The sequence below is a fragment of the Chiloscyllium plagiosum genome, chromosome 6 (assembly GCF_004010195.1).
Source record: "Chiloscyllium plagiosum isolate BGI_BamShark_2017 chromosome 6, ASM401019v2, whole genome shotgun sequence".
NCBI classification, from domain to species: domain Eukaryota; kingdom Metazoa; phylum Chordata; class Chondrichthyes; order Orectolobiformes; family Hemiscylliidae; genus Chiloscyllium; species Chiloscyllium plagiosum.
The window spans coordinates 45874591-45891114 of NC_057715.1; the positions used below are offsets into that span (position 1 = coordinate 45874591).

General features: G+C 40.2%; 1 protein-coding gene across 5 annotated transcripts in view; it reads left to right on the top strand.

Moving 5' to 3' along the window:
- Nucleotides 1–16524, top strand: part of uggt2 (UDP-glucose glycoprotein glucosyltransferase 2) — a 386557-nt gene that overhangs the window by 336457 nt on the left and 33576 nt on the right. For 4 of the 5 annotated variants that reach the window (XM_043691459.1, XM_043691457.1, XM_043691458.1 and 1 more), the window contains exons 35-37: nt 2738–2920; nt 9771–9931; nt 10749–10863. In XM_043691459.1, coding sequence (XP_043547394.1) covers nt 2738–2920; nt 9771–9931; nt 10749–10863 — 459 coding nt within the window. Of the gene's footprint in view, nt 1–2737; nt 2921–4337; nt 4432–9770; nt 9932–10748; nt 10864–16524 lie in introns of those variants that run through there. The other variant, XM_043691460.1, reaches the window with a different exon arrangement.

Genomic DNA, 16524 nt, shown 5'->3' on the forward strand with positions numbered 1-16524 from the left:
TGTACTCAATACTCTGACCAATAAAGGAAAGCATACCAAACGCCTTCTTCACTATCCTATCTATCTACAACTAAATTACTTACTGTAATTGACACAAAGTATGTAATGACACCATTTATCCACCAAATTGCATTTATACATACATTTACCATTCAAGTCAAACCTTGCCCCACTTTTCCAGCTGCACTAGAATTATGTTAAATAGTCAACCTCAATTGTTCTTTCCAAGAATGCAGTTTATTCGTGGTATGCTGTTACCAGGCACTGGGTGTCAAGCTGCTGATAGATCCTGTTTAGTGAATATGCATGGAAGTTTGACACATCCACACAATACAGACTATGCATGATGATCATGAACACATTGGGCGCCTCTGCAAAACTAAGTGAAGTGTGGAAGAAGTAACATGTACAAACCCATCAAATAACTATTAATAAAGAACTGATCTGAGCGTGTAAAGAAGAGTCCACACTAAAGAAGATGCCCACGACCAAGTGCACCATGTGAACAAGCACCAGTCACTGGCCTAGCCTTGAAAATATGGGTCTGAATAACTCCTCAAAAATTGTCAGATGGTGCGATTGTCATCAGAAATGCAATGCATTTATATGCACTCAAATGGAGAAAGTGAGGACTGCAGATGCTGGAGATCAGAGCTGAAAATGTGTTGCTGGAAAAGCGCAGCAGGTCAGGCAGCATCCAAGGAGCAGGAGAATCTACGTTTCGGGCATGAGCCCTTCTTCAGGAATCCTGAAGAAAGCCCTGAAGAAGGGCTCATGCCCGAAACGTCGATTCTCCTGCTCCTTGGATGCTGCCTGACCTGCTGCGCTTTTCCAGCAACACATTTTCAGCTATGCACTCAAATGGGTCAATTCAAACCTCGAGTCCAGCAAAGATCTCAATAGGTAGTTGGTGCAGTGGCTTTATGGGGAAAAAAATGCCTTTCTGCCTGCAGCAGAAAACCAGTATCACCCAGACACTACCAAAATGCCACAATGCCAGAATAAACAGTTTCCAGCTGTACATTATCAGACAGCAGGAAAAACATGAGTATCATGATGCCGTATGTGCACAATGGACAAATATGAAATTTGATATGACCAGTATCTGAACTGAGGAGTGTGAAGTTTGAAAGCACTTGGAGTGAAGACCACAGGCCATAAGAAGAAGGATTCGTGCTGATACTTGCTTGCGTGGTGTGTGAAACAAAATAAAAACCTATGATAATTTTAAAAGATAAAGTCATGACAAGAACAAGTTTCTTCAAGGAATTTTTCTGCATGCTGCTGGTAACAGTTTGATAGGTGTGGATGGAGTGATTTTATGGATCAGATAATATGTGGAATAGATGACTTTGTGACCTGAATGCTGCTTAGTCTGGGACGTTTTCAAAATCCATATAACTGATAAGATCAAGAGATGCCTATGAAGAAATAAATTCCACATTGCAGTTATACCATATTAACATTTGTGGTTTAACATTTGGAAGTGTGTGTCAACAAATCAATTAAGAATCATGATCAGACTGAATAGAATATGAGGCTGCTTAATGGAGAAAACAAACTTTCACAAACAGTGGCAGTTAGCTGTCTGCTGCATGTTTTGTGTAGTTTCATTATAAAATTGTGTAATTAATGGAAAGACTATCATCAGATGATTCATAAATGAAGACTTTTTAATTCAGTGGATGGAGAGGAAAATAATTTGTTGTTTGGCAGTTGGGGTAGGTAGCATTCTGAAGTTGAAAACACCACATATAAAGTGCAGATTTTGACAATCTGAACCAACATAAAGTGCTGAAGAAACTCAGCAGGTCTGGCAGCATCCTTGGAGCGAGAAACAGAGTTAGTGTTTCAGTCCAGTATGACTTCTACAGAACTGACAACAGCACGTCTACTCCAGATTGGGACCCCGATGATGATTTCATAGCCAAAGTGACTCAGACTGAATTTGATCAATTCTTTCCATCAATTAATGAAGGCAATGAATTTGATGGAAATTCAAATGATTAAGTTGTATGATTAAGAAATGATTAATTGTATTAATTAATTTAATTTACATATTATTAATTATTAACATTTAATTTATTCAATTAATCATGGCAGCATAATTTAATATGAATTACCAGTGAGATTTTATTCTCACATACCAAAATGACAACTACTTATAACCATACTGGCTATATGTGTTAGATTAAAGATTAAATTCCTTACCGTGTGGAAACAAACCATTTGGCCCAACAAGTCCACACCGACCCTCCAAAGAGAAACCCATCCAAACTCATTTCTCGACGCTATATTTACCCTGATTATGCACCTGACACTATGTGCAATTTAGCATGGCCAATTCACCTGATCTGCACATCTTTGGACTGTGGGAGGAAACCGGAGCACCCAGAGGAAACCCACGCAGACATGGGAAGAATGTGCAAACTCCACACAGACAGTGGCCCAAAGTGGGAATTGAACCCCGGTCCCTGATGCTGTGAGGCAGCAGTGCTAACCACTGAGCCACCATGCTGCCCTACGTGTATATGCCATACCTGGTGTTCAAGACAGTGCCCATTTTGAGACAATTTTGAGAAGGTTACAGGCCAACATTTCCAGCAATGGTGTGTGGTTCCCTTAACTACTTCTTGTATGTAACTTTGCACTAGTGGTTATGTAAGACACTAATTGGAGAAGCTACTTATAAAGTAATGTCTTTGACTTGCTTGACAACTTTAATTTCCTCACATAGGAGTTCATTCCAGAAATGGCGAATGAATATGGATTCCAGTATGAACTGGTACAGTACAAGTGGCCGAGGTGGCTCCATCAGCAAACAGAGAAGCAGAGAATTATTTGGGGCTACAAGATCCTGTTTCTTGATGTCCTCTTCCCATTAGCTGTTAACAAAATTATCTTTGTTGATGCTGACCAGGTAAATATGTCTCTTTTGAATGATGGCATGGCTCACATTGGGATTCATTGCTGACAGTTTTCTTGGATCTGTGGCCTGGTCACAGAATGTCAGAGTGTTTCTGAATTTTCAAAGTTAAAAATCACACAACACCAGATTATAGTCCAACAGGTTTAATTGGAAGCGCTAGCTTTCGGAGTGCCGCTCCTTCAAAACCTGTTGGACTATAACCTGGTGTTGTGTGATTTCTAACTTTGTACACCCCAGTCTAACACTCCAAAGACTTTTCCGGTTAATACATTAAAACACAGTGATAGGAACAGGAATAGCCATACTACTTCTCAATTCTGCTCAACTATTCAGTAACATTGTGCCTAATTTTTAACTTCAGTTCCCACTTTTCTATTGGATCCTTCTATACCTTGCCACCCTAAGAGACCAAAAATACACCTTGAGTGTATTTAATGATTAAGCATCCACAGACCTCTGTGGTGGAAATTTCTAAAGATTTGCAAACGTGCCAATGAAGACATCCCTCCTCATTTCCTTTATTTGAGACTGTTTTCTAGTTCTAGATCCTCCATTGAGGGAAAGCAGCACCTCAACATCTACATGTTAATCCCCTCAGAAGTTTACATTTTTCCAAGAGATCACATCTCCTCCTTTAAAGAATCTCGGTCCATTCCACACAAACTCTAAGACTGGTCTGTGAGCCAAGAAATCAATTGAGTTAACCTGTTTTTGTGGCACTTCTAATACATAATATCCCTGCTCCAAAAAGGCACATAATGCCCTTGATATGATTTTATCAACACCTGGAGTTAAAAACAAGAAGATTTCAATATACCTTGCAAAAAAGACCAGCATATTATTTTCCTCCTTAATGTACCTGCATATTAATCTTTTATATTTCTTCGATGGGAATACCCATTACTTATAGTACCAACAATGTTTTTTGCTATTTTAAAATTTATTCTGGTTTTCGATATTCCTGCTGATGGGACCAGCCTCTAATGCCCACATGTTATCTCCAATCTACTACTTTGTTATAAATTCATATCATTCACCTTTATCTCTTTAAAACTTACTGGTTCATCCAGCTTTCTTTCATCATCAAACATGGTCAATGCACTCATCCTAAATCATTGATGTAGAATCACAGCTGAGATCAAAGAAACTCTCTTTGTGGCAAATCCAATGCTTTCAATGAGTCCAATCCCATCATCACTTACCTGAAGGCAGTGCCTTGCCTCATTCTCTTTCCATATCTCTCTGCCTTATGTCATTCTAATGTCAACCATCTAACATTGATGACTTCTTTTCTCCTATATTTCCTTAAAATCTTCCCTCAATAACTGTTTCCTCCTAAAATGTGCTCTAATTTCTACCTTTTCATGAGAATGCTCAACTAATTACATTGTTAATTTATTCTTCACAGCTCATCATTTGTACCTTTTTCTGTCCAACTGATCCATCCTTTTCTGCTTCAAGCCCATATCTCAAAGCTGTTTGATCTGCTTCTGCTGTGCAAGGTTGGAACAACTTGAAGATACACTGTTTATTTCAACTTTCTGTTTTTTGCCTGTTAACCAATATTTTGTCCTTGTTATTTTTTTCACCCCAATTCCATCAGCCCTTATTTAGCTTCTTATGCATCTTGAAGAGTACCTTACAGAAATCCAAGTATTCGCGCGCACTGGCTCCCCTAAAACTACCTAGCCAGTAAAATAATCAAAAAGTTTGAATACATTTGTCATCAGGATTGACCTTTTTTGATGCTGATTCTGCCTAATCTTTGTCATGAATACCTAAGTACCTTTAACACCTTCCTATTAATGGATTCCAGCAAGTTCAGAATGACTCATGTGAAGCCAAAAGTTTATGTTTTTCTGTCTCCCTCCATTCTCAAGTAGCAGTGATATATTTGTCATGCTCCATTTGACTGAGGTCATCCTAGAATCAAAGGAAATATTTAATGGATCCATTATCACTTTTTCTAGGAGCCAGAATGTAAGCAATCGGATTCAGATTTATTTTTTTCTCTATTGTTTTTGAGGATATGAATTACTTCGAGAGCTGGGCTTTCACCATAGAGGCGGAAAGATTGATGCAGGAAATTTCCCAACTTTGCAGACCATCTCCTTTAACACATAATATATTTCATCTCCATACCCCCTCTATATCCCTATTTCGTTTTGATGCCCCCTGCCACATCGTTTGTACCTATTCACACTATATGTGTCATAGAACCAGTAAGCCAAATAACAAAGACAAGTTTTGAATTGCACTTTTTTAAAAAAAATGCCATTCAGAAATCTGCTTAGAAAAGACTGCTACTGTTACGGTATATAAAAGAATCAGTCAAACAGACATGTAATATCATAGAAAGGCCGAGGCATAGTGTTAATGGCACTGAACTAGTAATTCAGAACCCAGGCACAATTTGAATCTCACCATGGCAGGTATTGAAAATTGTCTTCAATAAAAAGTCTGGAATAAAATCCTAAACTAATAGCAACCATTGTAACCACTGTTAATTGTCACTTAGAAAAGATCTGGTTTATTCGTGTCTTTTAGGGAATCTGCCATCTGTTATGGGTCAGGCCAGGTCCCCTCAAACATTTTAAGAAGGTAGCCCAGACCCGAACCTTTCTAATTGTTCTAGGCAGATGTAGAGTGAATATCCCAGGAGTGATGCAGCTGGTCAAACCATTTGGATTCAAGTAAAACTGAATTTATTTACACACCGCTGAATTAAATACAAATCAAAGAAACAGAATTTGGAATAACAACGATTTGAAAACCTAACCAACTCTATTGCAACTTAATGATGCTGTTCCAATTTCCTACGACATCCCCATAAGCACATCCCCTGGCAAAAAGATAAATTCAAACCCAGGTTTTTACAGGAGAGATGTTAGAGAGAGGGAGAGAGAGATCAGCCAAGGATCATTTGCTGAAGCATGAACTCTCTTTCCACTGTAGCTGCTTCTCTGTCTCCAGCAGTTTTTTAACCAGCAGCTTCGGCTCGGCTGCTTACTTAAACCCAAACCAAACGAGGAAAAATCCCTGAACTAGGAGAACTGGTCACTCCTCTTTTATTGCAGAATTTTTTTAAAAAAAAAAGCTTAAAAGCCTTTTCCCTGATTTTTGCCTTGGGCAGTATTTATTAACCATTAGCAAAGACCCCAAAAGCCCAGACAAATCAGAACTTCTGCCTTTTACAATCCCTCTTGAAAAAGACAAAAGACAACATGCCCTTGTTAAAGGAGTAGCATAATCACACATCCTTACCCGGTCTAGTCTTTTTGTGACTCCAGACCTACAGCAATGTGATTGACTCTGAACTGCCTGTAGGAAAATGAGGATTGGGTAATAAATGCTAGCCTAGCCAGTGATGTCCACATCCTCTGAATGTATAAAAATTAAGAAAATAACCCTTGCCTCATTTCACACAGCTTAATATTGTTTAAATACATAAGCAGATGTTAAATTAAGGCATTAAGGAAACTAATAACTTAACAATGAAGTCAATCAATTAAATCATACAATCTGCTTCCATTTATGATAACTGATTCCCACTGATCACAATTTAGAAACACTCGAGCAGCACAGCCAAGCATTCGTAATAACATTTCTATGAATTTAATTTTTACAAAAGGTAGCATATCTGTTTCTGCAGATAATCCAGGCACATAACAAGACTATCCCAGTGTGGTGTTTGGTTTATACAACTGGAAAGAACTGCTGTCTTTCTTTGATTTAACATTTTTTTACTGGTTGTGTTGTTATTCTTTCTATGCTCTCTTTTGTTGTGTATCAGTATTATTTGACTAAATTTAAGATTTGTGAAGTGTTTAAAACCTATTATTGATACTTTAATTGCTCGGTTGACACTTCCATAGTGCTGTAGGAACAGTTTATGCTTTCAAATATTTTGTGAATGAGTTGAGATGGAGATGGAAGTGAGGTAAGTGGGGGTGAGGGAGAGAGTAGGCGAAAGTGAGGACTGCAGATGCTAGAGATCAGAGTCAAGATTAGAGTGGTGCTGGAAATGCACAGCAGGTCAGGCAGCATCTGAGGAGCAGGAAAATCGATGTTTCAGGCAGGTGCCCTTCATCAGGAATGAGACTGAGGGTGAGAGGCTCTAATAGTCTTTAGTACATCTCAAGTGCAGTTTGAGAGAACTGAGACAGATTCTCACCCCAACTTAGCATGGCACCTGGCTACCCACCATGGCCACCTTTCCTATGCTTCTGATTCAGGGCTCCAACTCTATTCTGCACCTGCCTGCCCTAATGTGTTCCTCCAATTCCAATGTAATCTCTGGTAACAAGAAGACTTGAATCTGGGTCCTTACTGAGAACAGGTTTCAGAAGATTTATTCATGGAGCAACATTAAAACTCTAGCATAGACATTGGTATAGACTGGGCTCAGGGTGGCTAACGACTCTGCTAATGGATTACAAAGTAGCTGGAGCTAGTCGAGATGGAGCTGATGCCTTTATTGGAGAGTATGATTTATTGTTTATATAGCTATTTTTACAATGCTTCAATTATGTTAATCTTTTCTTGACATTGAGCGGCTCCATACTTTATCAAATTTAATGCAATTTTTCAGTATAATCATCTTATCTTCACTTCTGTAGCTCCACATCTTTTAAATCTTTGCTTATGCAAGGTACTTCTCCTTTCACAAAGCCAACAAAATGGCAGGTGATCACACAGATGTCATCACTTAACTCCTTTAAGGATACATGCTTGCCTGGTACATGCAGCATCACAACATTTCAAAGAGCAAAGCTCATAACATTTGAGATGTGGATGTCGCTGACTAGCCAGCATTTATTGCCTGTCCTTAGTCGCCCTTGAGTAGCTAGTGGGGAGCTGGCTTTTTGAACACCTACTGTGGGTTGATTCACAATGCCATGAAAAGGGAATTCCAGGATTTTGATTCAAATACTGTGAAGGAACATTGATATATTTCCAAGTCAGGATGGTGAATGGCTTGGAGAGAAACTTGAAGGTAGTGGCATTCTCATGTATCTACTGCCCTTATCCTTCTAGATGAAAGTGGTTGTGGGTTTGGGATGTGCTGTCTGAGGATCTTTAGTAAATTGCAGCAGTCATACTGCTACTACTGAGTGTCAGTGCTGGAGGGAGTTGGTACTTGTGGATGCAGTGCCAATCAAGGGGGTGGGGGGTGCTTTGTCCTGGATGGTGTCAAGCTTTTTGAATGTTGTTAAGGCTGCAGTCATTGAGCAAGTAGGAGTATTGTATCACACTCCTGACTTGTGCCTTGTAGATGATGGGCAGGCTTTGGGAAATCAGGTGATGATTTACATGCTGCATTCTTCCTAGCATCTGACCTGATCTTGTAGCCACTGTGTCTGTGGCAAGTTCAGTTGAGTATCTGGTCAATGATAACCCCCAAAATGCTGACAATAGAATTTGAGTGATGGTAATAACATTTAATGTAAAATCACCCACATAAAGTAGATTTTGTGCCCTGCCATCCTCAATGCTTCCTCAAACTATTGCTCAACATGGAGGAGTACTGATTCATCAGCCGAGGGAAGACAGTCTCATCCATGCTTAACCTGAAGCCACAAGACTTCAAGGTCTGAAATCAATGTTGAGGACTCCCAGGGCAACCCCCTCCTGACTGTATACCAACTGTGCTGCCACCATTGATGGATTGGTCCCATCAGGAGGACCGGATACATCCATAGATGGTGATAGTGTTGCCTGGGACATTATCTATTAGATAGGATTCCATGAGCATGATTATGTCAGGATGTTGCTTGACTAGTCTGTGAAACAGCTCTCTCAGGTTTGGCATTAGTCCCCATGAGTGAGGATTACAGTGTTGACAGGACTGTTTCTGTCATTGTTTTTTCCAGATCGATGCCAAGTGATCATCTGGTTTCATTTCTTTGAGACTTTGGTTGATACAAGTGAATGGCTTGCTAGGCCATTTCAAAGGGCATTTAAGAGCCAACCACATTGCTGTGGATCTGGAGTCACATGTAGGCCAGACCAGGTGAAGATGGCAGCTTTCCTTCCCTGAAGGGCATTAGTGAACCAGATGTGTTTTTCTGACAATCGACAATTGTTTCTTGGTCATCACGACATTCTTAATTCTAGTTTTTTTTAAATTGAATTCATATTCCACCAACTGCTTTGGTAGGATTTGAACCACAATCTCAAAATGTTAGCTGAGTTATATCAAGGCGGGACCAGCAATCCAGGGAAATTTCCCGACTTGAACTACTTGCCTCGATCCTGAAAATCTGGCCCAAAGTGTTTTACTGAGATTTCTCTCCCACCATTATTGACCAATGCAGTAAAATACCATTAACTTTTATTTTAACAAAAGCTGAAATCAAAAGAATGAAGCAGGGTTAATATGTTATCTTTTATTGTTTAAATAGCTATTTTTACAATGCCTCAGTTGGGTTATTGAACAACTCCATACTTTCTCAAACTTAGTGTAATCTTTTGGCATTTTATCCTATCTTCACAGCTCCAGCTCCACATCTTTCAATTCTTTGCGTATGATATCATGAAAGATACTTCTTCTTTCATGATATCATACGCAAAGAATTGAAAGATGTGGAGCTGGAGCTGTGAAGATAGGATAAAATGCCAAAAGATTACACTAAGTTTGAGAAAGTATGGAGTTGTTCAATAACCCAACTAAGGCATTGTAAAAATAGCTATTTAAACAATAAAAGATAACAATGAAAGATACTTCTTCTTTCATGATATCATGAAAGTTAACAAACTCTTCCTTTAAAAAATTGTAAAACATTTTTTAAAATTAAGCGCTTGCCAGTTTTAAGCATTGACTTTTACTCCTCCCTTGAAGATTGTGAGAACTGATTTAAAAGAACTGGAGGAGTTGGATCTAGAAGGTGCACCCTATGGATACACACCATTCTGTGACAGTCGTAAAGAAATGGATGGTTACCGCTTCTGGAACTCAGGATACTGGGCCTCACATTTGGGAGGCAGAAAATACCACATAAGGTACAACCTACCATCGTAGCAATGCCAGATCTTTTTTCTAAAATTTCATTAAGAATGTATTACTGTAGAAATTAATATCTATTGTTTGCCACATCTTTTATATTTTTTCAAAACCACTGATGTTATTGCCTGCTGAATGATACATCTAAAACAGTGGTATGTGTCTTTTTGTAATTAATAAAGATGCAAGGGTCACTAGACAGGCACGTATTTATTGCCATCTTGAAAAGCTGAGGATGAGCTATCTTCTTGAAACAAAGTTTAAAAATCACACAACACCAGTTTATAGTCCAACAGGTTTATTTGGAAGTACAAGCTTTTGGAGCGCTGCTCCTTTGCCAGGAAGGAGCAGCACTCCAAAAGCTTGTACTTGCAAATAAACCTGTTGGTCTATAACCTGGTGTTATGTGATTTTTAACTTTGACCACCCCAGTCCAACACGGGCACCTCCACATAATGACTTCTTGAAACAAGAATATGATGGTCTGGGCGATCGCTGAGCCACTTGGATAATTAACTATGGAAGTGTGGGACTGGAGTCACAAGTATACCAGTCGGAGTAAGAATGCAAGGGTTCCTTCACTCAGCAAATTCAAAGTGTTAATCATACACTTCAGCAGGGAAGTGCACTCCCTGTCATGACTGTGTCCATTTTTCTGAGAATTTGTTAACCTATTTTACTAATTTCAATGGCCTTTATTCAGAGATACTTTGATTTGAAACGATGATTCAATTAATTACTGCATGGTGCTTTTTTGGAAACTGTCTTGCATATGATGTTATAATGAAGAAAATTTGCAACTATCTTTTATTCTAGTGCTTTATATGTTGTGGATTTAAAAAGGTTCAGAAAAATAGCAGCAGGTGATCGCCTTCGAGGTCAGTACCAAGCACTCAGTCAGGATCCCAACAGCCTGTCCAATCTGGATCAGGTCAGTGTTTCCTTAACTTTCCAGTGGATAATACACATTGTTGAAGATGGTCCAGCTATTTTACTATATCTACAGAGTCTAATTTTTCTGTATTTACTTTAAGTCTTAATTGAATTGATTACTTTTGTTGATGATTGTGTTTGAATATATTGTAACAACATGGAGGTAATTTTCAACACTGGCAGAAGCAATTTGATAGTCAAATGATTGTTTGTTTCAGAACACATTTGTTGGTTTGCATAACAATTAACTGATCCACCTCATCTAATTTGAAAATTACTCTCTCCATCTTTTTTTCTTTCCTGTCAGTAATACGTCTTATGCTTTCAGTAAATGAGAAGCTAAGCTTTGGGAGAGTCCACACTCTCCTCATGAAGTTAGACATAAATATGCACTTTTTTATACAAAGAAAAAGTTAGGATTGGAATTTCGGGTCAGCGACATCTAGATGTTCCAAATACCTACCTGAAACGGTCTAACTCATTGGCTATGCAGACCAGAGCCAGTCTGCTTATCACAGGAATGAAAACGGGAATATGCTGGAGAGACTCAACAGGTCTGGCAGCATCTATCTGTGGAGAGAAAGCAGAGTTAACATTTTGGGTCTAGTGATTGATTATAGCTAGGAAAAGGTATATATGCTGAAAGTGGGGTTTGGGAGGGGGAGGAATAAATAATAGTTGGAGATGAAGCCCAGGGAGATAGAACAAGAAAGGAATGGGTAAAGGTCAGCCTGTGGGAAATCAATAGCTGCTAATTGGGGCCATTAGTAGCTGACAGTGGGATAATTTTGGTAGCAGTCCATGTGATGACAAGGCCTGGTGTGTGGGATTCAGGGTAAGGACATGGTTGTAAATGCTGAGACCCTAAAATTATTGAATGTGATACTGAGTTCCAAACACTGCATAGTCCACAAGCGAAAAATCAATGCTGTTCTTCCAGATTGCGCTGAACTTCTCTGAAGCACTGAGTGTTAATCAACCAGATGCAAAGCACAAAACTACTGGGTCATTCAAGAACAGTGCTTAGTTTAAGCAGTACCTATTATCACTGTTCAAACGGCATTAACCTGCAGCGAGAGACTCTCTTGAAGTCATTTTATGGTCATTATATATGTAATGATCTTTAATGTAAATCCCCAGCTCTTTAAAATTTAAAAAATAATTGTAGCTATATGTTAAACTAAAAAAAATGATGACGTGCATTGATTGACAAGCATCTAGTTTAACTTCGTAAATTGCCTTCTTGCAATTTCAATGTAGTTCACTGCTGATCTTTCCCAATGGAATAAATGGAAGCAGAACTAGATTATTTGGCCCATCGATCCAGCTTTTTCAACCAAGTCATTTGTGGCTTTAACTCCCATTTTCCTGCCTACTCCCCATAGCCTTGAATTCCTGAGAGACCGAAATGACCTCCATTCCATTCTTAAATAATGGGAGTGCCCACAACGTTCTTGGGTAAAGAATTCCTATGATTCAGAACCCAATGAACAAAGCAATTTCTCACTTCTCAGTCCTAATTGATCGTCCCCTTGTCTTGGGACTGTGTCCCTGTGTTTCAAGTGTCCTGACCAGCAGAAACAATCTTGTAGCGTTGGCTCTCTCAATCTGCTTCATTGTTTTGTGTATTTAAATTACATCACCTTTTATTCAGCTAGACCTTAAAATCGACAGTATCGATTTAGATCAGTTGGCTGGACAGCTTGTTTGTGATGCAGAATGATACCGCAGAACAGCAGCGTTCAATTCCTGCACCACATGAGGTTACCATGCAACATTCTCCTTCTCAACCTCTCTCCTCGTCTAAAGCAGGGTGACCCTCAGGTGAAACCACCACCAGTCATCTATAAGATGGGAGCAGTGCTATCATCAGATAGGACGATGACAGCTTTTACATGCCCAACTTACTCAGCCTCAGCTTATACCATAGCCCCATCATCCCAGGTTTCAATCTAGTGAACTTTCCCAAGTCTTATCTCCCAAGTGTAAGTGTATCCTTTCTCAGATATTGTGACATGAATTGCATCTAATATTCCAGATGTGGCCTCATCAAAAATCTCTGCGAATGTAACAAGACTGTTTTATTCCTGAAATAAAACAGAAGGTGCTAGAGGAATACAACAATTCTAGCATCATCTGTGGGAAGAAGAACAGAAATAGCATTTCAAAGCCAGTACATCGCTTCTTGTTTTTTTACATTACATTATATTACAGTGTGGAAACAGGCCCTTCGGCCCAACAAGTCCACACCGACCCGCTGGAGCGAAACCCACCCATACCCCTACATTTACCCCTTACTAAATTTCCCATAGTGTTAGGTATGGCCAATTCACCTGACCCTGCACATCTTTAGACTGTGGGAGGAAACCGGAGTACCCGGAGGAAACCCACGCAGACACGGGGAGAACGTGCAAACTCCACACAGTCAGTCGCCTGAGGCGGGAATTGAACCCGGGTCTCTGGCGCTGTGAGGCAGCAGTGCTAACCACTGTGCCACCGTGCCGCCCACTATGTGTTCTTGAAACATTAACTCTGTTTCTTTCTCTACAGTTACTGCTGGACCTGCTGAGTATGTGCAGCATTTGTTTTTATTTCAGCTTTCCAGCATCTGCAGCATTTTGCTTTTATTTCCTTTATTCCTGTACTTCAGATCCCTTTGCAGTAAAATCTAATATGCCATTTGCCTTCCTAATTTCTATAATAAAAACAAAAGGGGCTGGAGAAACACAGCACATCTGGCATCATCTGCGGAGAGAAAAATACTTAATGTTTTCGAGCAGAATATGACTCATTTACATGTTGATATTCCCGAACTCTAGATTTGCAATATCTAAAGAAACCATTTTTTTAGTTCTTCCAAGCATTCACCCTGCTTTCAAGATAGGATAGTTATTTAGGCTATGTTATGCTAATTAAAATGACTGCTATTTCTGAAAAAGGCACATTTTGTCAAAACTTTTTGTCGCTTTTTGGAGCAATTTGTAAGAAACTGTTTGTTTTGTGTCACACATGTAACATTTGTGCTGTACAAATACTGGGCAACGACCATCTCCAATAGGAGACAGTCTAACTACCACCCATGATATTCAATGACGTTACCACCACTGAAACTCCCACTATCAACATCATTGGAGTTACCATTGACCAGAAACTCAACTGGACTCAGCACATAAATACAATAGCTAAAAGAGCAGATCAGAGCCTGGGAATGCTGCAGCGAGTAACTCACCTCCTGCCTTCCCAAAGCATGTTCATCATCTACAAGGCACAGGTCAGGAATACAATGGAATACTCTCAATTGCTTGGATGAGTGCAGTTTCAACAATGCTTAAGAAGCTTGACATCATCCATAACAAAATAGCTGTTTGATTGGCACCACATCTATAAGCATCCACTCCCTCCACCATTGATGCTCTGTAGCAGCAGTGCATGCTCTCTGCAAGATGCACTGCAGAAATACACTTGAGATCCTTAGACAGCACCTTTAAAGCCATGACCACTTCCAACTGGAAGGACAAGAACAGCAGCTATATGGGAACATCACGAACTGCAAGTTTCCATCCAAGCCACTCGCCATCCTGACTTGGAAATATACCACTGTTCCTTCACTGGTGCTAGGTCAAAGTCCTGGAATTCCTAACCCAAGGGAATTGTGGGTCAAACTACAGCATGTGGATGACAGCATTTCAAGAAGGCAGCTCAATACCACCTTTTCAAGTGCAACCAGGACTAGGCAATACAATACTGGCCAACCAATGATGCCCATGTCATGTAAATGAGCAAAAACACAAATTCTGTTCTGCCAAATGATTTCTGTATTGTTGACAAATGTTAAAGTAAACAGCTACAACTGCATGATCTATCACAGATTGTTTGCATGTTATATTACCAAGCTAAATTTAATACCATTTCACTATATCTCCAGGATTGTTTCACAAATGTATGTACAAATTTGTCTGCTTGAACCTTGAACACACTACTTTATCTGTTTAGTTATACAGAATGTAAATTCTAAAGTGCATGTCATGGACAACTGCCAAGTGTGTCCTCAGAATTGTCCCTGAACTAAAACTTTGTTTATGCTCATGTGTACTCCTGGTTTCAATTATTGAGTGTTTGAATTTAAAAATAACCAATAGCAGTTTTATGACTTGAAATAGTAGTTTAATTTATTTCATAACTATTGATGAAAGTTATTTAAGTAGAAAGTGGTTAAGTTTAATAGTTTAAAGTTAAAATAAAGAAATAAAGATTTAAAGTAACTACATTTAGATGTTGGCTATGAAGATGAAAATGAGGCACTTCAATAGAACATAGAACATTACAGTGCAGTACAAGCACTTCGCCCCTCAACGTTGCACCGACCTGTGAAACCAATCTGAAGCCCATCTAACCTACACTACCCTATTCTCATCCATATGCCTAGCTAATGATCATTTAAATGCCCTTAAAGTTGACTAGTCTACTGTTGCAGGCAGTGCATTGCATTGCCCTACTACTCTCTGGTAAAGAAACTACCTCTGACGTCTGTCCTATAGATAGATGGGTGACAGTGAGGGGGACTGGGAGGAAGCAGCCAGTGCAGGGACCCCCTGCGGCCATTCCCCTCAAGAACAAGTATACCGTTTTGGATACTTGTGGGGGGGATGCCTTACCAGGGGTAAGTAACGGGGCTCAGGTCTCTGGCACGGAGCCTGTCCCCGTTACTCAGAAGGGAAGGGTGAAGAAGAGCAGAGCAGTAGTAATTGGGGACTCGATAGTTAGGGGCACAGATAGGCGGTTTTGTGGGAACGAGAGAGACTCACGTTTGGTATGTTGACCCCCAGGTGCAAGGGTATGTGATGTCTCTGATCGTGTTTTCCGGGTCCTGAAGGGGGAGGGGGAGCAGCCCGAAGTCGTGGTCCACATTGGCACCAACGACATAGGTAGGAGGAGTGCCGAGGATGTTAGACAGGCTTTCAGGGAGCTAGGTTGGAAGCTCAGAGTTAGAACGAACAGAGTTGTTGTCTCTGGTTTGTTACCCGTGCCACGTGACAGAGATTCGAGGAATAGGGAAAGAGAACACTTAAATGCGTGGCTACAGGGATGGTGCAGGAGGGAGGGATTCCGGTATTTGGATAACTGGGGTTCTTTCTGGGGAAGGTGGGACCTCTATAAACAGGATGGTCTACACCTGAAACTGAGGGGCACCAGTATCCTTGGGGGGAGGTTCGCTAGTGCTCTTCGGGGGGGTTTAAACTAACTCTGCAGGGACATGGGAACCCAGATTGTAGCTTCAGGGTGCAGGATCTGGAGTGTAGGGAGGTTAGGAACATGGCATAAATTTCAAAGGAGGGTGCCTGTAAACAGGAAAGTGGCTTGAAGTGTGTATACTTCAATGCAAGAAGTATACGAAATAAGGTAGGTGAACTTGCAGCGTGGGTTGGTACCTGGGACTTCGATGTTGTGGCTATTACGGAGACATGACTAGAACAGGGACAGGATTGGCTGTGGCAGGTTCCAGGATTTAAATGTTGTGGGGGGGGCGGAGGTGGGGGTAAAAGAGGGGGAGGTATGACATTGCTTGTCAAAGATAGTATTACAGCGGTGGAAAGGACGATGGATGAGGACGTGCCATCTGAGGTAGTTTGGGCTGAGGTTAGGAACAGGAAAGGTGAGG